This window comes from Haliotis asinina, chromosome 2 (assembly GCF_037392515.1).
Source record: "Haliotis asinina isolate JCU_RB_2024 chromosome 2, JCU_Hal_asi_v2, whole genome shotgun sequence".
Taxonomy (NCBI): Eukaryota; Metazoa; Mollusca; class Gastropoda; order Lepetellida; family Haliotidae; genus Haliotis; species Haliotis asinina.
In genome coordinates this window covers 90,493,645-90,520,588 of record NC_090281.1, presented here as the reverse complement: position 1 = coordinate 90,520,588, position 26,944 = coordinate 90,493,645, and the positions used below count along the sequence as shown (strand labels likewise).

At 37.7% G+C, this 26,944-nt stretch overlaps 1 protein-coding gene across 2 annotated transcripts in view; it reads right to left on the bottom strand.

Moving 5' to 3' along the window:
• Positions 1–26,944, bottom strand: part of LOC137274572 (rho GTPase-activating protein 7-like) — a 152,004-nt gene that overhangs the window by 120,193 nt on the left and 4,867 nt on the right. The window contains exons 2-3 of one of the 2 annotated variants that reach the window (XM_067807833.1): positions 19,326–19,424; positions 15,679–15,990 (exon numbers count right to left, since the gene is read on the bottom strand). In XM_067807833.1, coding sequence (XP_067663934.1) covers positions 15,679–15,990; positions 19,326–19,394 — 381 coding nt within the window. In that variant the 5' untranslated portion in view covers positions 19,395–19,424. The remainder of the gene's footprint in view (positions 1–15,678; positions 15,991–19,325; positions 19,425–26,944) is intronic. The other variant, XM_067807832.1, reaches the window with a different exon arrangement.

The window sequence follows — 26,944 nt, the reverse complement described above, 5'->3', positions numbered from 1 at the left end:
GGACACATGTACATCAATACAGATGATTTAAAAGTACATCTCTTTTACAGTTGTGGTATAGTTATATGCAGATGATTTCAAGGTACATTCCTCCTATAGTTGTTTTATACTTATATACAGAAAATTAAAAGTTACAATTCCTGCTTTAATTTGGGTTGATTTTGCTCACAGATTTTACAACTTTTTCCAAATGTTATAAACTAATGAACACAAAGCTAACACAGCTATGGAATCAAACCCAAAATGCATTATGCCATAACCCAACACAGGACCCACTAACCTACATACCCCACCCCACCCACCCTCTCCCCTAACCCATAGTGAAGTTGATGTTAATGTGGATGATAATTCAATATGTACTCCTTGCACTCTTTCCCTCACTTGTGTTTATTTTCCCAAGGTGATTGTTCATGCAGTGCTAACGGAGAACCCAAGGCTATCCTGATATTCTTCCAAGACACAAATATCTCAGGCTGAGTGCTTCTGTTTGTCCTTCATAATCCGTCCCAACAGTTTCTTGAAATAAAAGATAACATCAGATTTAAAATATCATCTGCTGTTTGATATAATCAACTTCAAAGCATAACCTAGTGTATTAAATAGTACCTATGCAAGCAGTAATTCAGTTCATAATAGCATCCTTGGACTTCTACAACCATTTCACATGGAAGTCATATATACCCCCTCGAACCGCACTTGACCATGAATGTGTCTCTGTGAGATCTAGACACTGAAATATCAGGGAATCGCTACCGTAATTGAGAAGATAATTGTACTGTTTTGCTTTTTTTCATTCTCGTTTACATGTAAGAGTGAGAGAAAGATAGAGAGAAGAGGAGAGAGACAGAGAGAGGGAAAGAGAGAGAGAGAGAAACTAAAAGAGAACTAGCCATGATGTTTAAACTGTAAAACAGCCAGACAATTTTTCTTCATTATCTTCACCAAATATACACTTTTCAACATCATAATACAACTTCATAATTTTTAGGAGATGGTTAAAATTGAATTGTTTAAGTGTGCATTTACATATGTAGAAGTATTTTTTATGATAATGCATAGCTTGTTCACATGAATGCTTTCATTGGGGTCACCCAGAAAAAATGAAGAGAGGTTGAAATCAATACCACAACCAGTTTCATTTTTTAACCAACTCAATTAGAAGCAGAACTTCATAGCATTTGTAAATAAGCATTCAATGGTTTCATTTTCATGTTCACAATTAGAACAACAACGATCATCACTTTGTACAATCTTATAGAGGAAAGATTTAGCTTAAACTATAAGCAATAGTGAATAGGGACTATCTCTGTATAGGGACTAACAGGAGAGACATGTACTCTTTCTATATAGGGACTAACAGGAGAGACATGGACACTTTGGCCTTCCAAAGCTAGAGAATAAAGAACAGTTTTTATCCAGCTTGATAAACCATAGGGATTTTTTTGTGAGAGCACAGACCCTGACCTTGTACCTTGAATACTGATATCATGTCTCACACTTTTTGTCTTTGGTTCATCTGCTTCAGATCTTATCATCTGACATTGCCAGGATGAGTTGAGATGATGGTTCTACCACAGTCTGTCTCACCCTCCATGAACCACATCTTTTCCCCCTAAAGACTAGGCCTCCCTGCAATACTAAAACCCTAAACAGAGCAAGTATAGATTTCTCAGGTTCTGAATCTCCCATCTAAATGGAGCTCCTGTTCATTGTGTGTGCATTTATTACTAGCAAAATGATATATATTCAGAGACCAAGCATTTGGTTAATTCTGCCAAATGATTCAAAGCTACAAGCTGTATCACTTTGGAGGTTATGGATAAGACTTTCATGAAACTAATATATAGCAAAAAACTGCATTCACTCACTAACTCCATGCCTTCACATATACTCCTTTTTAATGATCAGCTAGATCTCACTCAACATCAGCAACTGCGTAGATCGATGCTCATGATGTTGATCATCAGACTGTCTGGTCCAGAATGCCGCCATATAGCTGGAATATTGGACCAACCAATCAACCAACATCAGCCACTTCCTGCAGGGATGTACAGCTTTAACTGCAGTGAGCCATGTGTTCCTTGTTGTGAATCCATTCATAATATTGAAATACAACCATCAGTCCTTATCTGTGAGTAGGTCCTGGGCCTAGCAACCTAGAGAGCAGGGTGATAGACGTACACACTAACAAGTGGCTTGTACTGTTTATAATCTAAAGCTGGGATAAGTAAAGAGGGATGTAATAGTAAAGGGACATTCATTCGATGGCGGCAAGAGAAGCTAGGTCAGTTTACTGTAGACCAGTGCCACACGTTGCTCATGCTGTTTCCCACACTCCCCTTCTCCAGTATCATAAGGGCACTAAGATCATATTACATTGTATCAAATTTACACAAGCAATAAATCTGGAGCAACACATCTAAAGAGAGTGGTATTGATTTTACCTTAACAAACAACCCTGTTATTTTAAATCCATTATTTATGAAATACTATACTTCTACTATTACCTACTGTCTACCTGTAATTTTCTTTTTTTGTTTGTGTGGGAAGAATACTTGCATCAATCTCATTCACTTGTGGCATGTCTACTGATTAAACAGTATAATCCTGCTCTGATATATCAGTACATGGATGTTTGATAATTATTTCCTTAAAATAGCTAACTCTAGATTTGTCTAGATAATCACATAATCTCAAAATGATGACTTTAATAAACAACCACTGTCTTGAATTCTAACAACCATACTGGCTATATAAAGGGGACACAACTACTGTCTTGAATTCTATCAACTATACAGGCTACATAAAGGGGAAACAACTTCTGTCTTGAATTCTAACAACCATTCAGGCTATATACAGGGGAAACAACTTCTGTCTTGAATTCTTACAACCATACAGGCTATATACAGGGGAAACAACTTCTGTCTTGAATTCTAACAACCATTCAGGCTATATACAGGGGAAACAACTACTGTCTTGAATTCTACCAACCATACAGGCTATATAAAAGGAAACAACTCCTGTCTTGAATTCTAACAACTATACAGGCTATATAAAGGGAACAGCTTAATTTTCTTCTGAAGAGCAACATAAATAAAAGAGTTAGGACCAGAGTTGGGGTTTGTCACCAATATCTGAAATCTTACTAATGAAAAAAAGGTTAACTATTTCACATTTTGAGGAGAGCTTGCGGTGATGGAGGTCATCATTTTCCAGTCCAGTCCACCACTCACCCGCACTGTTATACATAGTTATAATAACATTTGTTAAGCTTGTTGTACAAGGCAGCAATAATCAAGTGGTTGATATGATGAACAAGCCACATTATTGGGGTAGGAAACATCATCAACCAAGTCATCAAACCAAATCAACCAATTGATAACCTTTGAAAGCTAGGAATCTCAGAAGCCTTTTCATGATGCATCAATTTCTAGTTACAAGTTTATTCAAGACAATCAGTCAGAAGCATGTGCCAAATCCATGGAATTCAAAAATATATTTTCCTCAATTTTATCAATTGAATCTGGAAAAATAGTACATATATTTATAAATTTGATGCAATCAATAAACTTGTTACAAAATCACTTCAAGCTTGAGTTTACATTTAACAACTTGGCACATTGCAAATACAAACAAGATGTCCCCAAGGCCTTAGACGCCATGAAAATATGTTGATTTCATATTCAACAATAAAGCAAGCAGTGGATACAATGACCGGAGGCACGTACATGTCAGTGTGATTGGCAGACAGAGCCAGATAGGATGAGAAAAGACATGTGTCCATACAACAATGTCAAGTACAGGTTTTAAACACAGTAAACAGTAACCCAGTACCTAGAGAGAACCTCCAGATTGCCGTGAGCTGCCCCCCCTCCTCTCAAACAGCCATAAACAAAGAGTGGGATCCACCCTTTCCTTGTTCTAGCTTTTATTACTGATGGTGAATACACAAATTATTGCTTATAGCCTGGATAATATTTGATGGCATTATCCTGGGTGTCAGTGTTTCATGTCTGGCCTGTAAACACCGTATTCGCGAAAGGTCTAGAGTGTTTGTTCACATACAGTGGTAGCCCTTGTTCTCTGGGATCAAGATTATTGTGTGCTTGAGGTTTCAAGCCTGTTTTGTTAATCCACAAAATTCCATGTAGTGAAAATAGAACAAAACATGATTATGCTGACAGTGAGGAAGCTAGGATCGGGTATTTTCCTCAAAAAATACTTTTTTCATCGTTGCTTTCAATCACAGATCCCATAAAATATTTTTAAAATCATGACATATTATTTTTAACATCCATTTTATTCAAGTGGATAAAACTTGAAGATAATCTGCACTTATTTCTAAGTATCTCCTCATCGAAATATGAAATGGCAGGCCCTTAAGGCTGGTGTAGAGGGATAAGATAGCATAATTATTTCCCAGCGTTCATTTAAATATTTCATAACATTATGTATTCTACGAGGTGAGGAATGAGGCGTGACATTCTTCGAAGAAAGAGCAGGCTCACTGAATGGATCATAAGGGTACATATTTTTATGATACATATTTTCTGTACATGAATCTCACACAATGAACTGTGAGTGAATGATTTCAGTTCTACGTTGCTTTTGTCATTATTACATCAATATTACAACAGATGATACCAGAAATTGGCCTCACATATTGTATCCATGTGGGGAATCGAACCAGGGTCTTTGTTGTGATGAGTGAATACTTTAACCACTAAGCCACCCCACTGCCCATAATCAAGTGTGATCTCTCAGAGTGTATCTAGAGTGTCAGGCTCAGATGACAATATCATAATGCCTGGCAATCCAGGAATTCATACACACTCACTGCCTTAAATTGAAATAAATGTTTTCCTGATCTATTACAGGCATATGCAGTTCTTGAAGCAAAAACTACCTTGACAGATAAATTATACAAAGTAATGTACCAACAGAAGCTATCTCTTGAAACCCAATCCCTAAATGTATTTCAGAGCCGTACCAAGCTGACAGCATTTGCCTCATTAAAGGCATGTACTACCTTGTGTCTGTCTTGTACATTAAAGGCCCATGAACTGGTGGAGCAGCACTTGGGTGTTTAAAGATTATATCAGTTAGCAATAGACACACAAAGGGAAAAATTGTGAATGTCATGAGATTTCAACTTTCAACCTGCGCATTATCAGCACACACAAGAATGTTTGTCATCTCCCAAATGGATTCAAAGAGTGACTATTACTGTAATTGGTCCTAGATGCTATCCCTAATGCATGACATTCAAAAGGCACTTGTACCTATGGCGACACAGAGATCATATCTAACACCAAAACTATATTTGTTGAAATGCTTACCTGCTAATACAGAGTTCATATCTAAACAACTGAAAGGTATCAATGTTCTGGATTAGACACTGCAGAGACCTAGGCACTTCTTGACACAATGGTGACACCACACTTAAGAGACTCTAAGGTATCTAATCTAGATTTCTCTATTAGATATTCTAGAGATCTAGGGACATCTTGACACAATGGTGACACCACACTTAAGAGACTCTAAAGTATCCTGATATCTGTATTAGATATTCTAGAGATCTAGGGACATCTTGTCACAATGGTGACACCACACTTAAGAGACTCTAAAGTATCCTGATATCTGCATTAGATATTCTAGAGATCTAGGGACATCTTGACAGAATGGTGACACCACACTTAAGAGACTCTAAAGTATCCTGATATCTGTATTAGACATTCTAAAGATCTAGGGATGTCTTGACACTATGGTGAGACAACACTTAAAGAGAATATAGGGTCTCTATGTATTTGTAACAGAATATGTAGAAAGATCAAGGTGCTTTTTGACACTATGGGAAGATCACACTCAAGCAAGTGGCCAGCATAGGTTGCAAGAGACATATTTCAGCTTGGAATCCCAACAAAGTGGATTTGAAGAGAATCATGGAACTCCTTGGTGACAAGACTGAAGAGGTAACTTGGTGTTTCCAGAAGTTCCAGATTAATGCCTCAAGACAGAGATGAGACAGCAGGGAAACAGTCACTACAGACATATCATAACAATTCTCTAATAAGCATCTGGCACTTATTTTTTCAAGAAGAAGGGTTTCTTCTTCTTCTATTTTTTCAGTAGACATTCAGACCTGGCATTTCTTAGAGGCCCAGTGATCACTGGACCCTGCTATTTGCTAATAAATGGTTGTTTACCCTTCAAATTATTATTGATCCTCTGATTGCAGCTTTGATGATTACACAATATTCATGAACCCGTGCCATGTGGAGAACAGAAAGTTATGACTAAAGGGAACATTCCTCAATACATCTATATTTGGATCAAGGCAAAACACATTTATAAAAAAATACCCTGCACTTATTAGAGGCCTGGCACTTATATCTTAAACTGCTACTTTACCTCTGGAGCCTATCAGAAGCCAACGTTTATTTGAGGAAACACAGTATTTAAACTGCAACAAACTTCCAGCATTCATCATGAAACATTTTTCCCATGCTGTACATAAGCCATGCTCTTATCTTTTGAAAAGAAAACTCTTTCAATGTAAACATCACATTGCTGATGAATTCAAAGAACGTTCAGCTTTCCCTGAGAGCTATGTTGATAATTAAGCAGCCTTTACATCACTCCTGGACCATGACTTGTAATGACACTGGAGCTAACCACACAGCGTAGTCCAGGCAAAAACTTGGTAATGTCATGTTCATAATACTGTCATCTTATCAAATCAAACATACCAGACGTCTGCCAGTCAAAAGTGAGATCAACTCACTCAGTCAGTCATGAAATGTGGTATGTATTTATTAATACGCACTATTGAGACCAGATACCCTGTAAGTAGTGGTGTAACGCATGGATCTACATTTATACTGAGAAGGTATGTATTTTAAGAGTAACCAGCTGTTACATTTCTACAGACAGTTGGTTTAAGCAGGACTGGTTGAAACAGTGTCCGGGGTAACAATGACTGCATCTTTTCTGCGTCACTAACCAACATCTCTGGATCCATGGAAGGCATCCTGAATCTGTCCTCCTCGATATCATCCAGTCTGTCTGCACACCCATGTGCATGTCATCATAAAGTGCTTTTCACTTTTCATCCTACTCCCAGCTTGAATCCGATGCTAATCTAGTCCCACTCCCTCCGTCATCTCAAACTCATCTTCATTCCATTTTCATCATCATCCCACTTCATCATAATGCTAATTCTAACCTTAATCATAATCCAATACCATTGTCAGCTTAAACCATGGGCCCATCGCGACACCTTTTTCCATTCCCATTTACATTACATTACTATTTTCCTTTTCATCACATTCTCATCCCTGATGATTGATAAGCCTTTCCTACTTTCATCCTTGACCTCAGTTGATGTTCACATTTTACCCTATTTTCTCCCTATTCTGGTCCCTTTTTATATTTTTAACACATTCTCATTTTTAGCCTTTTCCCATCTGGCCCTCTTCCATTTCCATCTTGATCCAAATCTGATCTCCTTCTCTTCTGTGGATTGATGTCATAGCTGGAGATAAAGAGATTCAAACCCATTCCTATGAGGTGCAACTCCTCATAACATACGGCAGCAGCTTAGATGTATGGGCCACCTACTCCACCTGTTATTAAAGAATAGCAATCACGCCAATGGTACAATGTATTTCCAGGAAGTGAGCCAGGACCATCAAACTACAGTACCTTGTCTACAGATGTACCATGTACACTGTCCTTGTATCTCATCAAAAAGAGGGTAGGTTGTAGCACAGACACAGATGAATCCTCAGTAAAAGCATCAAATACTATATCTTCAACATCTTCATTCATGATGGTTTTGACACATAATTTGACTGAAGAAAAGTTCAGATGTTCATTTGTCCACACAACTGTTGTCTGTGATAAACACACATACTCTTCAAGTCTTTGAAGGGCATTTAGAAGTGAAATACATAAGAATGAAGGTTTTATGGATATCAACTTCTTTATTACGAGAACACAACGTTTCGGAGTTAACTGTTATTGGTTTACCTGTACATATAAATATAGCTCTGTACCCCATTCTCATTCACCTGATGAAGGAGTACGTTGTGTTCTCATAATAAAAAAGTTGATATCCATAAAATCTTCATTCTTACACATACCCTTATGATGAAGTGACTCGAGCAGATAGACACCCAAGCAGTTTTCACCTCAGTCACTGAAAGGAATGTGTTAAAACTGTAAATCTATGGGGAGCATTGGTGACTCAGCAAATTTCATTTAACTCATTCAACCACAATGTCCAAAGTCGGAACTGAGACGTTATACCTGCATAGCATTCTGGGATAGGGTATATCCAAGCATCCTTTGCTGGTCATAAGAAGTGACTTAATGGACGTGGACATCAGGCAGTAACTTGGTGATCGATTATCATTATACCCAAACAGCATGTATTGTTGCTCGTGATATCAATCACTAGATTGTTTGATTCAAACTTGAAGCTTTACTTGGTCCCATTGTACAGCTGTACTATATTAAACAATGACTTTAAACAACACAGATGATTTTTTGCAGCATCACACCAGTCCTTATAGGGTTCAATACTGTTAAAAATGTCTGATATCAATATTGCTTCTCCCACAGGGGCTTGTATCACCTAGAAACAGTGTTAGAAAGACAAACAGTTGAATAGACACATATATGTTTTTTTAACCGATACAAGCCCCGTGACTTCTCCTGCATCAAGCTGACACACCTGTATAGAACTTGAATACTATCGAAGAGGCGTTTAAACAAACTCTCTCACTGTATATATCCATGAAAGACTTAAACCAGCAAACATACTCACCACTTAACATTCCAACCTGGTAGATTCCATTTCATAGGCATACATATAACACCACTACAAACAATCCCAATCACAGGTAAATCCAGGTGTTGCCCCAGGTGATGTAACTGCACAGGTAACAAAAACAGAGTATATCTGCCCACACTGCTATATGACTTCCTTAAAACTGTAGCCGGGATGCTTAAGACATACAACAGCTGACAATCAGCCTAGTACTTTATACCCAACAGTGGATAAAACAGTATCAGTTGTCCATGGAGATTCAACCTGTGTTAGATTCCAGCATAGTTGACATATCTCATTTGTTTGTTGTATTCTGACAGCACGTGTGGAGACACACTCCCTACAACATACCCTAGCATACCAAGGTGGCTCGACAAGCTACATTAACTCAGGCAAGACGGTAAACTCTTTAAAGAATAATATCCCTGACCTGTGCGATATAGTATCATCCACTACACCTCAAGGACCAATACAAACAACTTGTTTAGTTTAAACTGATTTACAGTGTCGTGTATACTTCACATTCCAGTACATGCTTGAATGAACAACAACAAATGTTAGTAATCAGAGCTTGACCCAAAAATGGTCAGCCAGCATGGGCTGTGCTACCCTGACATATAATCGTCAGCATACCATATAAAATCGTGCCTATTAATTCAGTCATTCTGTTCAACATACATGCTCTACGATTGTTCCTGCATGAGGTGGACTCGTGGCTGCCATATCGGTGATTGTATCGACACTGTTATTGTGTGGGTGGTGTGTGGAGACCCTCCGGCTGGGAAAGCCTCCATGACCACTGTCCTCAAGGTGTGGACTGTCATCGTGAATGACCCCACTTGACCAGCATGAATTTCGGATAGGGAATACTTCTATGGATGCTCAACTTCTTCATTGCAACACTGTTATAAAGCATGTGATAAGTTGAAACAAGGAGAATATATACATAGCTGCATAGGAAGTATATACTATTGACAAGGTTGATATAACATTGGATTGCTAAGTATTGATTTGGGGTTTTCTTTAACCTATACAACTGCTAAAATGCCTCTCAAAGAAGGTGTTTAGGATCATTCAGAAATGGAAAAATGGACAATTATGTCTTAAATCTACATTAAAAATTGTGAAGGATGAAAAATATTTTTTGACTCAACAGAACAGTATGTAAATTACAAACTTTCTACTGCAAAAGTCAAACATTCTCCTGTATAGACCCCAGGTAGATTTATGAACAGAATCCAATGTATTATTACACACATGACAAACAAACCAACAGACGGGAAAACATGATAAGGAACAGCTACTGAAGAAGATACACATATTTTATGTACAAAAAATAACACCGATGTGAAACAGTCTTCAGGAGATAAGTTTAGATAAAATCATGATTATTCTACGTATCGATGAGTGATTACAAAATAAATGGACTCTCCATGTAGTCAGATTCCTCCAGCTTACATCAGAGACAATATAAAAGATCAATGATTCTGTTATGACATCACAGTCCCATGACATCATACAATGAAACTGAAACAGTAGAACTAAATAGAGCTAGAAGTGTCTATTCATTGAATGTGTGAGGTCTAGTCAAGGACTGTCAGCTGCATCATTTATTATCACCAACAGCTTGACTGGAAACATTCTGTAACAGGTTTAGAAAGGCCTTAACCATCAGCATCAACAGTCAAAATACAGACATCCTCAAACTGCCATTTCTTCCTAACATTGGTAGAAAACCTTCAGCCTGAGGGTCACTTGAAGAGGGTCAAGATAACAGGTGTCACTATATCTTCCACTTCAAGATAAACTAACTCATTAAAAGATGATATAAAACTTGTCAAGATATGCAGGTGCCTCAAGGTCAAAAAGTCCCAGATAAAGGACCTTAACTATAGTCCAGAGAACCCGCCCGGCATTCATCCAGCTCGCTGACCACTATGTGTTTTGTGACTCAAACATTTGTTTAATTTGGTTGTATATGGGTGGAGCAAGCATGTACATTTCTGCTAAACTGGCTTTGTAATTTTTAAGTGAGTGAGTGAGTGAGTTTAGTTTTACGCCTCACTCAGCAATGTACCAGCTATATGGCTGTGTTCTGTAAATAAGCGAGTCTGGACCACACAATCCAGTGATCAACAACATGAGCATCGATCTGCGCAATTGAGAACCGATGACATGTGTCGACCAAGTCAGCGAGTTTGACCATCCGATCCCCTAAGTTGCCTCTTATGACAAGCATAGTCGCCTTTTATGGCAAGCATGGGTTGCTGAAGGCCTATTCTATCCCAGGACCTTCATGGGTGTAACTTTTAAGGTGACTGGAATTGGTTAAAAGCAATAAACAGTCTCGGATGGTAAGGATCACAGACTTAGGTGAGGCATGTCATCGAATCCCATTTACAAAGATCAACGATTATGCCATCATTTGCTGGGATCATGATATAGATAAACTGACCTTGGTGCCACTAAGCAATAGGTCCAACACCATGCATGGAAATATACTTCTCTTTCATGAAACTCACTTCATATAGACTGATTTCTGGTTGCACGTGTTTTGCATAACTTTCACATTTGAGAGAACATTTGCAGGAAACAATTGATTCTGCCTGTGCTTTAAACCACCAGATACACTAGATTAACTCTTGATCCCATTTATATAATGAATGATTGTACAGCACAGGTTATAAAATATTATGAAATATCCAATATCTTATTCCCTATTCTTATATCGCCGACATAAACGCAGGATCTTACTAAATCCGATACAGTCGTATTTAAAAAAGATCCCTGTCAAGGAGATATTGCAAAACAGCAAAAAAAAAAAAAAAAAAAAAAATCCCTTTTTAATGAAGCAACAGACATACATCAAGGTTTATGTCTGACTGGGGTAACAATATGGAGTATCAAGGTTTGTGATCTGTATCATGCTTCACTGGAATTCAAATGTTCATAAACATTCAGGATCATATTGATAGCTATTCTAATACAGGGCTGAAGAAAGTTACCTACTGACACGATGAACCCTGTGTTCCTCATCAGAAAAGAAATGTCAGTTTTATATGACAAGCGATCTACAACTTTAACAAGTCTTATGACTCAAACATTCACACAGGACATGCAGTTGAAATCATTTGCATTCATTCACATTTTCTACGCAAACAGGATGAAACATTGTGTGTCTGTAAAAAACCTCCAGCACAATTTTCTATCATTGATGTTTACTAGAGAGCATGGAAACTTCACTGGTCATGACCCCAAAGTGTCCAGCACTGTTTATACGTTGACATACAATACTTTATTGACTGACATTACCATAATTTGTAACAAAAATAGTTCCCACCATCAAAAATAGGTCCTATGAAAATGCCACTTTAATTACTTCCTTGAGAAGCTGAAAGAATCCCTACACTACTGGCTAATGGAGCAGGCTACAATCAACATTGTGACACTATGTAAAGAGTCGGTACCAGGTCATTTATGATAGACCCCAGTGCATTAGGTCTCTGTATGTATAAGTGGAGCTGCACCTGCTACCTGAGTGGGTCAATTTGACCGAGACTGACCAGGGTGTTTACCTCAAACTAAGCTCCTCTGTGTCAGTTAGACAGACAACAATAAGGTCTTGTTCCTGCCATGGAGATCAAAGGGGTAGACGTGAGTTGGATGTGACATGGTGACGTAAGTTTGGGCTGCTTTCATTTTGGTAAACTACCCTTAGGCGGTACTGTGGAGCATTTTACCATAAAGACATCAGAGACTAGGGTGGAATAAGTTTAGTTTTCAGCCAGTATCAGGGTACACTTCCTATCATTTAGCGCTATACTGACTGGAACTCAACAAGATTAGATCTTTGGATCTTTTCTAATGGTAATGAGACAACCTATTGGACTGTGTAGCCAGTGGCCTCTTGGAACTTGGTACATGAAATAACTCAAATGTTATCAAGATGGTGTATATCATAACATATCACATCTCTTGGATATCAGTTGCTCTGAAACCACTAGAACAGATGAAACACTGATAGTCTACTTTTTGACCAGAAACATTACGATGATGAATTGGTACTCAAAACAGATTCTTGCAACACAAAGTTTTTACTTGTTGAATAAGATGCTACTTCTGGTGAATAATCATTTCTCTTTTGCAAAACTTCCAAAATATATTGTTTTACTGGCTAAAGAAGATCCTATAACAGACCAGTTGTATCTCCTTCTTTGGAAAAGAATATTACTTTGAGAAATAATTGCCAACAGTTGTAGTTAAATAAGATGCTATTTCCAACCAGTCATATTTTGTCTTTAGAAAAAGAATCTTGTTTTCAAAACTACCTGGAACCATGTGACATGCATTAGTCTCCATGGTAACTAGTCTAGAAATGTTCCAGGATAGTTGAAAAGCAAGGATTTACATCAGTGCAACATATTTCAATCATTTTTATAATCAGTGTCATTACTGCTCATACACCAGCTGAATCTAAAACAATTTCAGGCTCATAATCCATTCTTTCTGAAAGCATGAATCACTGCTGTAGACGTTTGATAACGTAGCAGATACAAAAAGTGGGATTCACGAGGGAAGAGAACTGAGACTTTTCTATAGCACATGACCATAACTACCACTGGGTTACATAATGCAATATATAGCTGTCACCACTGCGGCAATACCAGATAACTAGAAAAAAAACAAAAACACCCCAAATCCACAAAGGGAACAGAGTCCAGGTAACTTCATATGAAAATGAACTATGTCATCTCCCAAATGAAATAGTGCTCAAGAGTCATAATTACTTGTTGTAGCATGACTGATCTTGACATTATGGAACTTTGGGTTGTTTGACTGTGATATGACTATTATCGTACCCATGCTCTATGGCTGTTGCTCACACTTTCGAACACAGGTCTGCTTGCCCAGGTCTGATTACTAACAGACAAGCTAATATGTAGTTCCAGAGGTTGTGCTCATCATAAATACATAACCAATGAAAAAATGTAGATCTCAAATGGAGCTGAGGACAATGTTTATTCCTGAAGCCTTGCTGAATCATACCAAATACACTAGACTTGAGTTTCACTTTTTAATTTAATTTAGTGTTTGGAAGATTTACAGCTGGAATATTGCTTACTGTTGTATATAGCAATATTCACTCACTGACTCTAAACAAGAGGCGAACAGGAGTGGTTGTTTACTGGCCCTACACAACATATCTGAAGAGAGAGGGACTGCACTTATGTACATATCGCCCAGACTCCATGTTGTAGACCCAGGTGTGGCTGAGGGGAGACCAGGAAATGATTCACAGGGAACTGTGAAGCAACATGAAGGGACATATGGTTCACATTGAAAACCTGTGAAACTGAAGATACCTCTGTACCTATATGTTATGGCAACGAGTGATGCCTTACATGTGCTTGTTAGGTCACAAAGTACAGTTATGTAATTACCAATATCTGGACCATATGCTTTAAAAATTAATCTCTAAATGTTTTTGGATAAAAGAAATGTTGCATGTGTTATGTGGGTTAATGGCTCATGTTCTTTAGTGCATCATATTTATGACAAGTTTTATTTCTCTTGAAAATACAAAAACGTTTGTAAAAAAATGTAAAGATGCTCTTCTCCAGTTATCGACCCACGAAGATCCGGGTAGAATAAGCCTTCAGCAACCCATGCTTGCCATAAAAGGCGACTATACTTGTCGTAAGAGGTGACTAATGTGATCGGGTGGTCAGGTTTGCTGATTTGGTTGACACATGTTATTGGTTCCCATTTGCACAGATTTATGCTCATGCTGTGGATTGCCTGGACTAGACTCGATTATTTACAGACCCCTGAAACATAGCTGGATTATTGCTGAGTGTGGCATAAAACTAAACTCACTCACTGACTGACTGCATGTCCTTGATTGTACTGGCACTCAGTGAGTGCAGTCGTACTTGAACATGGAATAACAAGAAGATTCATGGGGACGATATCAAGAACACTCAAACAGAATGAAAGCAATGTACTTCATGATGATATGGTTAATAGGGACATCACTGAGTCCATAAAAAGAATATTTTCAAGATATGTAAGAGTCACTTGTTCAATCTTGCTCATGTAGGTTCAAGAAACTCAGATATATAGTTGCTGAAGACATCTTTGAGAGGCATGATTTGGGAAAATATCTCATTTTATCATTCCAATGAGAAGGTTGCTATTTGTTTATGCAAACCCAATTTCAGAGGGTTTATGGTAAATGTCCTCAACATAATCAGCAAATATGTTTTCTTACAATAAAATGTGGTAAAGACCACCTTCTCTAGTGTGAGCATTAAGGTTAAATACAAAAATTAAAATGTTTCTTGGGCAACGGTGCGTCACTTATATTTGTGTGTGTAACAATTTTGTATTTCTATTTAAAAAAAATAATTTTGACTTCGCCATGTCCCGATTAACTATTTGTGCACTATAAGAATGAATGTCTGTAAGAACCTGAATCTGCAACTCATTAACATGTGCTAAACTTGCCAAGCTGTATTTGTGAGAAAACAATATGTACCTGAAAACATTTAAATTCTTTTATGCAGCCTTAGTCACTTGCTAATTTAAACAGTTCAGAGGTCAACAGAATGGGCATTGAACTGTGTCATATGTGTATGATCACATGCTAAGTTCACAGGATTGGTAGTCGATAGTGTGAGCAATGAACAGTACGAGCTGCTGACATAGACACTGCAACTTGACTAGTTCAGTGGTCGATAGTGTGAGCATTGTGTACAATAACACCACTCCTTGAGCACAGTTTTGGCAGCAAACAGATACGGGAATGAAAATAAAATACCCAGTATACCAGAGGATGAGGTTACCTTTTTGTCCCCATACTGTAGCTCCGCATCCTGCTCCTCGTCACAGCAGTCTCTGTCGATACAACAGTAGCGATATCCTTCCTTGCTGGACCGACGGGTCAACTCTCGTGACTGCCGACGACCCTCTTCCACTTCACAACTATCCTTTTCTCCACCACTTGAATGATTTGAATTTATCCATTGAGAATTGTTGTTAGATTCCTCAGTTTTGTTACCAGGCTTCAGATTGGTCACCTTCCCCACATGTACATCCTCAGCAATTTCACGTTTTAAGTCATCGGTGACATTTGATATGGCTTCACATATTTCTCCCTGAAAATACAAAACACATCTATGTAAAAAATGTCTCTGACATGTCAAGGTGAAGGTCAGGCAGGCTCTTACATATCCTGGGTTCGATTCCCCAAATGAGTACAATGTATGACACCCATTTCAGGTGTCCCCTGAGGGGCATAAAGCACACTTTCACATATCCTGGTAAAAAAATGTCTGAAAATAATCTGAAATATCTAATGCACTCATACAGAGACACATGCATGTATGCATGCATGCACATACTCATTCTAGAATGCCAGTGGACAACGACCCAACGACCCCCACGTCATCATAGTTATCTCTGTTTAATCAGCGAGACAAGGATGCTCTGATTATTTCTTTTGCTCTAATCCAGACTGCCTCATACTAACATTTTCTGGAACCACTGGTGACATTTAGGATCCAGTAATGCATTAAAACAGAGACCATGTAATGATTAAAATTAGTAGTTCAAATATTAACAAAGTCAGCAATAAAAGCACCACTCCAGTTTTTACAGGGGTAGTACAATATATAAAAATAAATATGATATACCAAGTATCTATATAACTTGAATGACATCTGATTATCCCTCTGAAAAGATGAGTAGAATATATCAGGGAAAGCATTTTCTATCACATTGAGCCACTTCACCTTATTCCCCTTGGTTAAGATCAGTGTACCTTAGTGAGGAGAAGATGTAGGTTACTAATGCAAGCATGTCCAACACAAGTCACAGACAAAATGAATAACTATGAGAACTTACTGCTTTCAATTCCATCAAAGAATAAATACTCCTGAGAAAAGTATCCATCTGATATTACTGGTACAAGGACCTGGTTGATGAGAGGTTTAAGATGACGCAAAGAGGCAAGAGTTCATCAGACCCTGGGGGCAGCCAGCGGACCAGGGGAAGAGTCAGAGTGGCCATGTGGTCATCATCATATGGTATCATCCTACTATACCATTAGCCACCATAACAACATGGGGCTGTGTACCCCAGGGGCATCTCTGGTCACTAATTGAATGTTGCACGTTTCTTGAATTGGAACTTTAATGAAGGGTGCTCTTGATGGGTTGGTGTACACATCAGTGTTCAATGTAGGTTACCTGCAGTTACTGCATTTCACACTTACCTTGCTTCTGGCACTGATGATGACATGCATGTATTTGAGTGTATGAATATATATCAAAACATTTAAAGAGATTAAAACAATCCAACTTCATTTGAACAACATCTCTTCAATACATGTAAAGTCTTTGAGGAAGAGGAGCACAATACATAAAATACAACCCAGAATGTGAATCAGTTCTCCAAATAATCCTCTGGCATAATAACAGATTTGGTATTCATCGCAAAAAGGAGCAGCTCTTAAGCTTATTTGCCAGTGGTTACCAGAAACAATTTTGTCAACAATGTATAATGAACAAATTTTTGTACAACAAAACATATCTGCATCATTACTTCTTTCACCTTTCACCTCCTATAATTACATTATCTTTCTAAAACACACTCTTCTGTCTGCAAGCACCTGTGTGCTTCATAATCATTGAGCACATACTTTGTACTTTGTAGAATACTGCCACTATTTCTTCAGGATGTATCCAATGCAACAATCTCCCCCTCAATCTCAGTCTTCAACAATCTCCCCCTCAATCTCAGACAGTCTTCAACAATCTCCCCCTCAATCTCAGACAGTCTTCAACAATTGCCACCTTCCAATCTCAGCTAATAACCTACTTATTTAAAACTGCCTTTCTAGAATGACTCAATACACACATATATGTGCGATCATAGCATGCATTAATCATGGATTGATGTGCTATATGACACCACGATTATTATTATTATTATGTTATCATTACTTCTTCTTGTTCTGTAACACATTTTCAGTGGTTATATCACAATGTTGGCATACTGGTACACCATAGGTCATCTTTAATGCTTTATCTCAAACTTACACAGTGGGATACAGGAGAGCAGATGGTGGGAACCTGTTTAACACCAAGATAAGTTCATTTAAATAACCAAACATTTTGGATACTTTCCCAAGTGTTTAGTACAAGACAAAATCAAGGACATATCCTTTTCAGGTCCCAAATGGTTTAGCTAAACTTCGGCTTTGAGAAATATGAGTATCTCCTAAATGATATGAGATTCATATTTAAATAATGTTTCAAAACATGTGTTTTAAAGATTCAGCTTATGTGCTTGGTATGCTGATATAGTTAGATAAATGCAGGTTCGTACTTACTGTCAACAGATTCATTGCAGGCCATTTTGAACACAAATGAATGTTTGCAAGTATTCATACTTAATTAGCTGTTATAGAAATTTCAAAGACTCTACTTTCAGATCTGACTTTTGCAAACAATCAGATAAATGTTTATAATTACTTTCAACACTCATGACAAGATCTGTAATGCAAATTATCCTCTATGGGTATTTATCAACGATAACTTTACCATGTTCTTCTTGCATCTTTAACCAACAAGCACAGAATACAATTATACCCCAGTGAAAGTCCTGGTCTGGTGTTCCCCAAAACCATGTTTTTGTGAGTTATTTTTTGTGTGGAAGGAAATGTTGAAGTGTCAACACACGGTTCTCATTTGGAGTTTCAGTTTTAACACGAACCTTATCTTTCATCTACCTTAGTGAGAAAACCGATTCCTGAATTTGTCAAGATATCACCAGTGATAACTGGCATTAACAGCAGGCAGCGATTTGACTGGCTGTTGCACATGTTGCTTGTCTGCCACAGTGTAACGCATGACATACCAGGTGGGATGACATCGCCTTCATTACTTCAACACAAAAAAATTACTACTTCCTACTTAAAACTTGATACTTTTTGTTATTTTAAGCTTTTTCAATTAAATTTTCACAAAGAAGTGAGAAATGAATATACTCTGAGGAGGTGTTGTCTGTCTAAACCTGATCACAAAGTCCATTTCAAAAAGATTTCATTGTGCCTGCTCAGTTTGTATGATGTTTAATAGTTAATTGTCAGTAGCACACTACAATACTTCACTAATATGACAACTAGTGCATAATCAAGTCGGGACCAAGGAATCCATTGACACTGACAACAATCTACACCACAAGGCCATGGAGCCTGACCAGCCAATCCATTTGGGCAGGTGTTACTGAGACTCCTCACAGACTTACATCACACACTAGATTCTGGTCTACATGTACATGGGGCAGTGGGAAGAGGGCAGAGGGAAGTTAAGCCTGAGCTTGATTTCCCACATTGGGGACAATGAGGCTTGTTTCCAGTGTTCCCAACTGTGATATCAGTGGAATATTGCTAAAAGCCATGTAAACCTCAACTGCCTCACTCACTCACCTGTATTTTGAGGATGTACCTCTCAAGCGCCTTGTAGTCATTGTCCACATTGCTGGTCATCATTTCCATGCCAAGCACAGCTCAAACACACCTTACATTCTGAAACACACAGATCAAACAACCGATCAGGATGGAAGGCAGATAACTCTAAATCTGTTTTTTTCTTGTCAACAAAATCTACTAATAACAACCAAAATATTTGTACCCCTGATTCAAACAATTCAGAACGAACATGAGAAAGATGAGTACATTGCTCACTGGTCCCTTGGGGACAATGGGCTGATGTACCCTCAATGTTTATTTATGTTTCCTTAGCCCAAAGGGTACAATAATTATTGGTAATATTAATATTTCTACATTGAAACCTAATCCATTACAAAACCAGTGAATCGCATCCTGCATAAAGGGACACAACTCTGCATCAACGTCTGCCCCAAAATGTGAATATTGCAGAACCATAAACCATATATCAACAATACATCATAATATGATATAAAGTGTTCTACGGAAATTATAGAAACATCAAATGGAAATTCCCTGTAGCAGACTTTAAGGTGCAAAAAAAGACAAACAAATGCTAAACTTCCTACAATTGAAATAAACCATATAACTGATCCCCTTACACGGGAAATGACTTTCTGACCATAACATATGACAATGGGTATGTTTAACATTGTAGATTATAGTGAAACAGCCCTGTACAGTGTGTAATGTCATCACCACCTGACTGGCATCCCTCTTGGCTGGGATGTATATTGTATGAGTTTCACTGTTGAGATAATCGCTTCCTGTGTTGCTATCGTAAATACCTTAAGCACACACTGACATGGGATGGTAGAAACACTCAGAGACAGCTCCAGACATATAAATAATGTAAGACACAAACCCCTGGCACAGTGCCGCAGGAAGTGAAAACGATATTACATAAAAATGTTTTTCAAAAATGTTAGGATAATAAATGACATCTGATTCTAACAGACACCATAACCTGTATGTATATGGTTTAGAAGTGTATTTTGAACGTGGGTGTTTCATGCAGTGTGTAAAGAATACAGGAATATTCCTTTCAAAGATGTGCACCTTTGCTGGTATATATAATCTTATAACATGTTCACACAGATTCTTGCAGTAGCTGAATGGTGAATGCATACATCTCCAGTGCTTTGTTTCTTATTCAATACTACACTAAGCCACCTAAAGGAAAGCCTATTAACAATAAAATCTCAATCAGAGTCAATGAGTTTAGCTTTATGCCACTTCATTCAATGTTCCAGCAATATTATGTTAGGGGACACCAGACTTCACACATTGTACCCCTGTGGGGAATAGAACCAGGGTCTTTGGCATGACGAGCGAATGCTCTAACCATTTGCCGTTTCCCTCTCAACCTCACTATGTGAATTGCTAAGAAAATCAATCACTGGGGGGTTTGTAGAAGCTCAGTTAGTAAAGTTCCACATCATGATGAATAATTGCCAATATGGTGTGAAACAAGAACAAGAAGAAGAAAATAACATGAAAAAAGACACCAGAACTCAGACACATATTTATAGCTGACAGGTGCTCTACTTCTGAGTGCCAAACTCTGTAATGACTTGAAGACTATTTCTGTGTTGTGTGGATGTACCTCGTACTCTCAGAGGAAAGGGTCCATCTTCAGTTACCGCACCAGGTAGAAACATTTGACCTGACGTAGGTCGACCTGAACATAACAACAGTCTGGTTGGTCTCAAGAGACAATGACGTGTATCTAACTTGGAGCCACATATATTTCAGTGGATCTCCATGGTTGTCAAATTGGGCATAATAAATTCATGATAACATCTAAACATGACATGTATTGTCATTGCAATGAGGGTATAAAACTATCCAATGATCCAAACAAATGAGTTTCCGGTGGAACATGGCCAATCACACATTTCCTCCAGCTGGAACTCTACAGTAAAGAAAATAAACTTTTGTTTCCTATTTGTAGTTCATATAACCTGGTTGGCCACTGAATTCCACTTCAATAAACACCCCAGCAAGACTCAGTGCCATGGATAAACAGTGGCAGAAAATAGCCTGCATATACAAAATATATACCTATATATCTCTACCTAAAGGAGCCCCAACACATGTGAGGCAGCTCACCCCGAACTTCAGGGACTTCATTGAACTCACATGCCCTAGTTGGAGAAGATGAATTCATTGCAGCAATATTGCAGCTATTCAATGGCAATACATCATTTAAAAATTAAGATATGAAATAATACATTACACACCTAATACTGAAGCAATGATTAATCTTTTAATCAAACAAGCAACTACATTTGAGCTGAAAAGGAGACCAAATGACATGTGCATTTCATTTGGTGTGGAAAATGTGCACTTGCTCAATCAAAGTTACATCATTACAGTAGGAGCTGGTCTTATTGGCAAATAGCATGATTCATGGAGTGTGAGAGATCCTAGGAATGGTCAAAAGGCCAACAAGTATGGTTCAGGGACTGAAAGATGCAATGCTGATAATCTGTGAAAGACAGTATGCAAAATAAACACCAAATGAAGACTTGTGTTAACACTTCACTATTACTAACTGTAATCATTAACCAATAGCATTATGAGGACCATGGGTCCATAACGATGGAGCATACCTGTCTTTACAACATCGTCCACCACTCATTTACGATTTGAGGTAATGTCACAATACCAGATGTTTGGACAAAAAGCCATCCTTCTACTAGCATAAGGATATTGGTCTACTTGTCTGATAATAATATTTCAATTATTTAAATCTGTAAGTGGTCAAGCAACAATGTAAAATATTTCTGAGTCTGATTAGCAGCAATGTTACTACTGGAACACCACCTGAAGTGTTAATTATGCCCCGAAATCACTTCTATTACTCATATACCATGATTGCTGTCTAACTGAGGCTCATGTTGGTACATCCCTTTAGGAATGTCAAAAACTTGTGTTAATGGGTCTAAATCTCAGTTTGATTATGTTTATAGGTTTGGCAATACCACATCCCGTCCTATCACCAAAGATGGAAACATCTATGTCTTACAACACTCTAGGGTTATCTGCAACACTAATCTGACACCACATAAGTCCTGAAACACTTCTCAAAACAAAATTAAACAAAACTCCTGTGACTGAAGAAGGTTTCAGACCAAGTTACACATACTGACAGCACCAAACATTGAGTTCTGACATGTGAACACTTTGGGCACTGACAGAACAGATAAGTAGCACACCCCAGTCTGTTGTACAGTCAAGAGTGCTGACAGGATGCTGGTTGGAGGCCAAGGCATACTAGCATCCATCACTTCAAAGACCCTACTCTTTCATCAACACACAAACTTGAACTTACCAAGGCACTATCACCTTCAAAGGCAACTGGAAATTCTAGCAGTCTGTGGTATTTTGTGTGTGTTTTGTTTGGTGTTAAATGTTGTATTGAGCAATATTTCAGCTGAATTTTGGTGGTCTGCCATCAGTTTAGTCTGGACCAGACAATCCCGTGATGTGATTGTGAGCACTGATCAACTGGGATGTTATGACATGACGCAAGTCACTGAACCTGACCATGTGATCCTGTAGGTCACCTTTGACAAGAAACCTTCGCTACTAAAGTCCAATTCCTACCTGGTAGACAGTGTTATGGATCAGCAATTACTGGTTATAATGATCTTTCTTAAGGCACAGAACTCTGTATTTGACTGTTGCAATGACACTGATTAAGCAGAAATTTGTTAAGTTTAGCATTGAGTCTAAAAGGTGTCATGTATTCTGTGACCTCAGGACAGACAGACTGAACCATTTTATTAGCAAAAGCAACTTGCTGTCCAGTTATCACCCCTAGTTTTGTCAGGATGAGCTGTCTGAGAGATTAGAATACAAGACTGAACCTACATGTGATCCTTAGTTTCAATAAACACCTCACTGCTTTCATCAACAAGCAAACTTGTATGACATGTGCCATCCTTGTTCCCACCCATTCAGTAAACATGAGGTGATTACTAATAAAAATACCATTTTCATATTTATATAAGATCTCCATTGTATGAGCGCATGTGTTTAGGAACAATTATCAAAGACATGTAGTGATGATGCCACGTGTTCACCATCAGGTTGGCTGTTGAACCCATTACAAACACTTATAAAGGCAAATCAGTTCTTCACCTGAAAAAAACATGGTAGTACTGTTCAAGCTGCACAAACTTAGTCACTCCCCACTAATTAGCTTAATTCATGTCACAAAATCCTCATTCACTACACAAGGCCTTCATTTATTACACAACCTTAATTTACTTTGCAAGGTCTTCCTTTACTCACAAATCCCTCATCTACTTCACAAGATCTTCATTCACTTCACAAGAACTACCCAAAATCTTCATTCACTACTTGAGACCTTTAATCACTACCAACATGTCACAGTCTCCAAAGACAACCATGGCCATCCAGTGCACCATGCCTTCCCCTAGGTCTCACACATGTGGCAGTTCAAAGTTTTTTCAAATATTGCTTTTGAGGTTAATGGCAATAAATTGTGAAAGCTCAGCAAAGTTTGCTTTCAAAAATATTTTGAAATTGTTCTTGGCATCCTTTCAAACATATGTTTGTCAGCAAAGTCATAAAAAGAGAGAATACTTGAGTGATAGTTTTTGTGCTTTGGTTCTGCACTGTGTTGCCCAACAGTTTGTTGAGATCATCTTGTTTGGACGCACATTGTCAAAAACTCAAGGAAATCAAAGACATGCATAGCTTTAATGATAACTACGTCATTATTGCTGACTGGTTCATGGACATATATGAAGATTCATTTTCTACAATCATTTTAAATATATTACATTATCCATGAACTGCACCACTCATGTTTACTGACCTGCCTCTATCCTGCATTATGTAAGCGTCTGTTATATCTTTCCAATCATTTCCTCTATTTAACAGAACTGATATTATTCCTATTACCTTTCTATACCACATTTCCTCACTATAACACCACTCTTAATATAGCTCTGTTATGTTCAGTTTTAGACCTTGACTATTAGACTTTTGTGTTGAAATTGTGGCAGCGCATCATTGTCAAGTATTATATGAATCATTATGTGAATAGAATGAAAGACAGTTCATGATTCCTAGTTCTGTTGGTATAACGATCAGGAGCTACAGACAGGTCCTAAAAGCAGGGATTCATCACCAGTAATTATCCTGCCACTTAACCGATTCCATGAATGATTCCAAGAATGCTCAGCCATTATACTGTCTTCAACAAGTGGCAACTAATGGCCATCAGAACCCCATTACAGTTTACACAGCGCTGACCTCATACTCACAACTCATAAGGTCAAGTAACAGGTCAAGGCCAAAAAGCTGTACCTTGAGTGAGTTAGTGAGTGAGTGTACCATCAGCACTAGATGAAAGAGTTTTACTAAGTAACTTGAACTGACTGCCACACATTAGCCAGATTAGCATTTATTGCCTGAAATATTAAAACATTTCAAGATTTGTTAAACTTTCCCTTGATACATAATATAAAGTTGTCTGCAAGAGAAACTACATTGAACTATTCATCACTGTGGCATTGCAAGAGACTGCATTTGGTTTTGCTGTTCCCTTCTCATATATTAGCATGGATCACTGCTTTGGTGTGAATTTCTAATTATTGGTTAATCACTTAGAAATGTTTTCGATTGGATTTCAACATTTGTTTGATATTAGTTTAATGCTGCTGTCAGAAATATTTCAGTTTGTAAATAATTTGATACGAACAGACAATCTAGTGTTACTGTTGATGTTTCTTGACATACTAATACTGAACTGTACTGCCTTGTAAGATTATATAATCTCTTTCTGCACAGGTAGGCAAGAATATCTGCAGTGGTTGCATTTGAACATTTTGAAGTATTTTGAACTCAATTTTCATTTTTCAGGTTACCCAATACTGCACAAAACAGAGCATGTTGAATGAGTAGTGAATTTCTGCCATGGCCACAAGGAACAGGTTCTACATTGTCTATTCATGTCAAAATTTGAAGAAGGATCGGGCAGTGTGATTACTGAACACTCACACCTCTGGGACAAATTATCAACTTCCAGAAGAGACACAAGGAATATAATTGCATAACTTTAACAAATAAGTCACCTACTTGTAGAAGGGTCATAATTTTGGCTCTAAATCATCATAATAATTATATGGCAAAATATGTGAAGTAATCAGGCACATTCATGATAGGACAAAAGTCACCATCATGGCTTCACACATAATTCATGATCTTTTCAATCTGCAGGTTTCATAGTCATGATGTGGCTTAACTATTTCTAATGCGATTTAAATGTTAACTCTCTCAATCACTCAGTAAAAAAAGACAAAACCATGGTGAAAAAATATGACTAGATCACGTAGTAGTGTAGCAATCTATCTGAAAATTGTGATAAAACCACGTTTACCAAATTTGCATTTTAGTATTTCTACAACTGCAGTTTCCTAAACAGCAAATCAGAGGCATGTGGAACAATTTGAGTCCATTAAATGCTACATTCAGCCATTTCTTCCAGCACTTTTCTCAATTTACCTTCTGTCTATTTCCTTCCCAAGGTATGTTTCCCAAGTTGTTGATATTCAGTACTGACCCTAATGAGGCACAACAGACTCTGATCTGGGTCAAGGCTGGCAGGAGCACCTGCTAACTGATACTCACTCCATGTATATCAGTGCCATCTCTGCACAGTAACACCTTTATTCAATCAAATCTTGGAAATACACTATCTGAAGAAATAACACAACATTCTGTTCAACTTGTACACAATAGATAAGACACCTCTTATACCTATACCATGGTAACAACCCCTTAAAGAAATTCTTGCAAATATACAAAACCTGCAACCCCATGAGTACAATGTCTCAGTGAAATGTGCAATGTCCTAGAAGATGAACAACACTACATGATATCTTGTACCAAGTATAACAAAGAAAGGGAATCACTTCTACAACCATTGCTTTTTCATGATAAAATTTTTGCTACACTTTCTAGAGAAGAACTATTTTTAACAATTTTTATTACGACAGAAATCCCGAAACTATTTCTAAAACATGTCATGACATTTACAATTTTAAATTAATTTTGTGTATTACCTTATATTGTTTCCATGTGATTATACTACAAATGATAACCTGTTGGAATGTATATCATTTGTGTATCCATATTTCCATATGTTTGTAACTACTCAGTTCAAACTTGTAGTTTATAGAAAATTGCTACTGTTTCTTGATGGAATGCTAAGCAATAAATGTATCATCTAACCTATACTCACTCATCTGAAAAAGTTAGAGAACATGGTGTTAAGCATGTAGATTATAGGCAGACACCTGTTCTATGTATACTACAATATCAACATCCCCCTTTAAGAAATTCTTGCAAACATACTTATCAGAAGGATTACAGAAAAGAATTCTATACAACATCAACCCAGTTTCCTTCATCTATGATCCAGTCATTGCGATCTGATAGCTAGAGACAAAAACAATTTTTAATAATAATTCTTCAGATGAAACGAAAACCTAAGACATCAACTTCTTTGTTGATGAGAAATGTAATACCTTTACCATCAAGTGAATATTCAACAGACA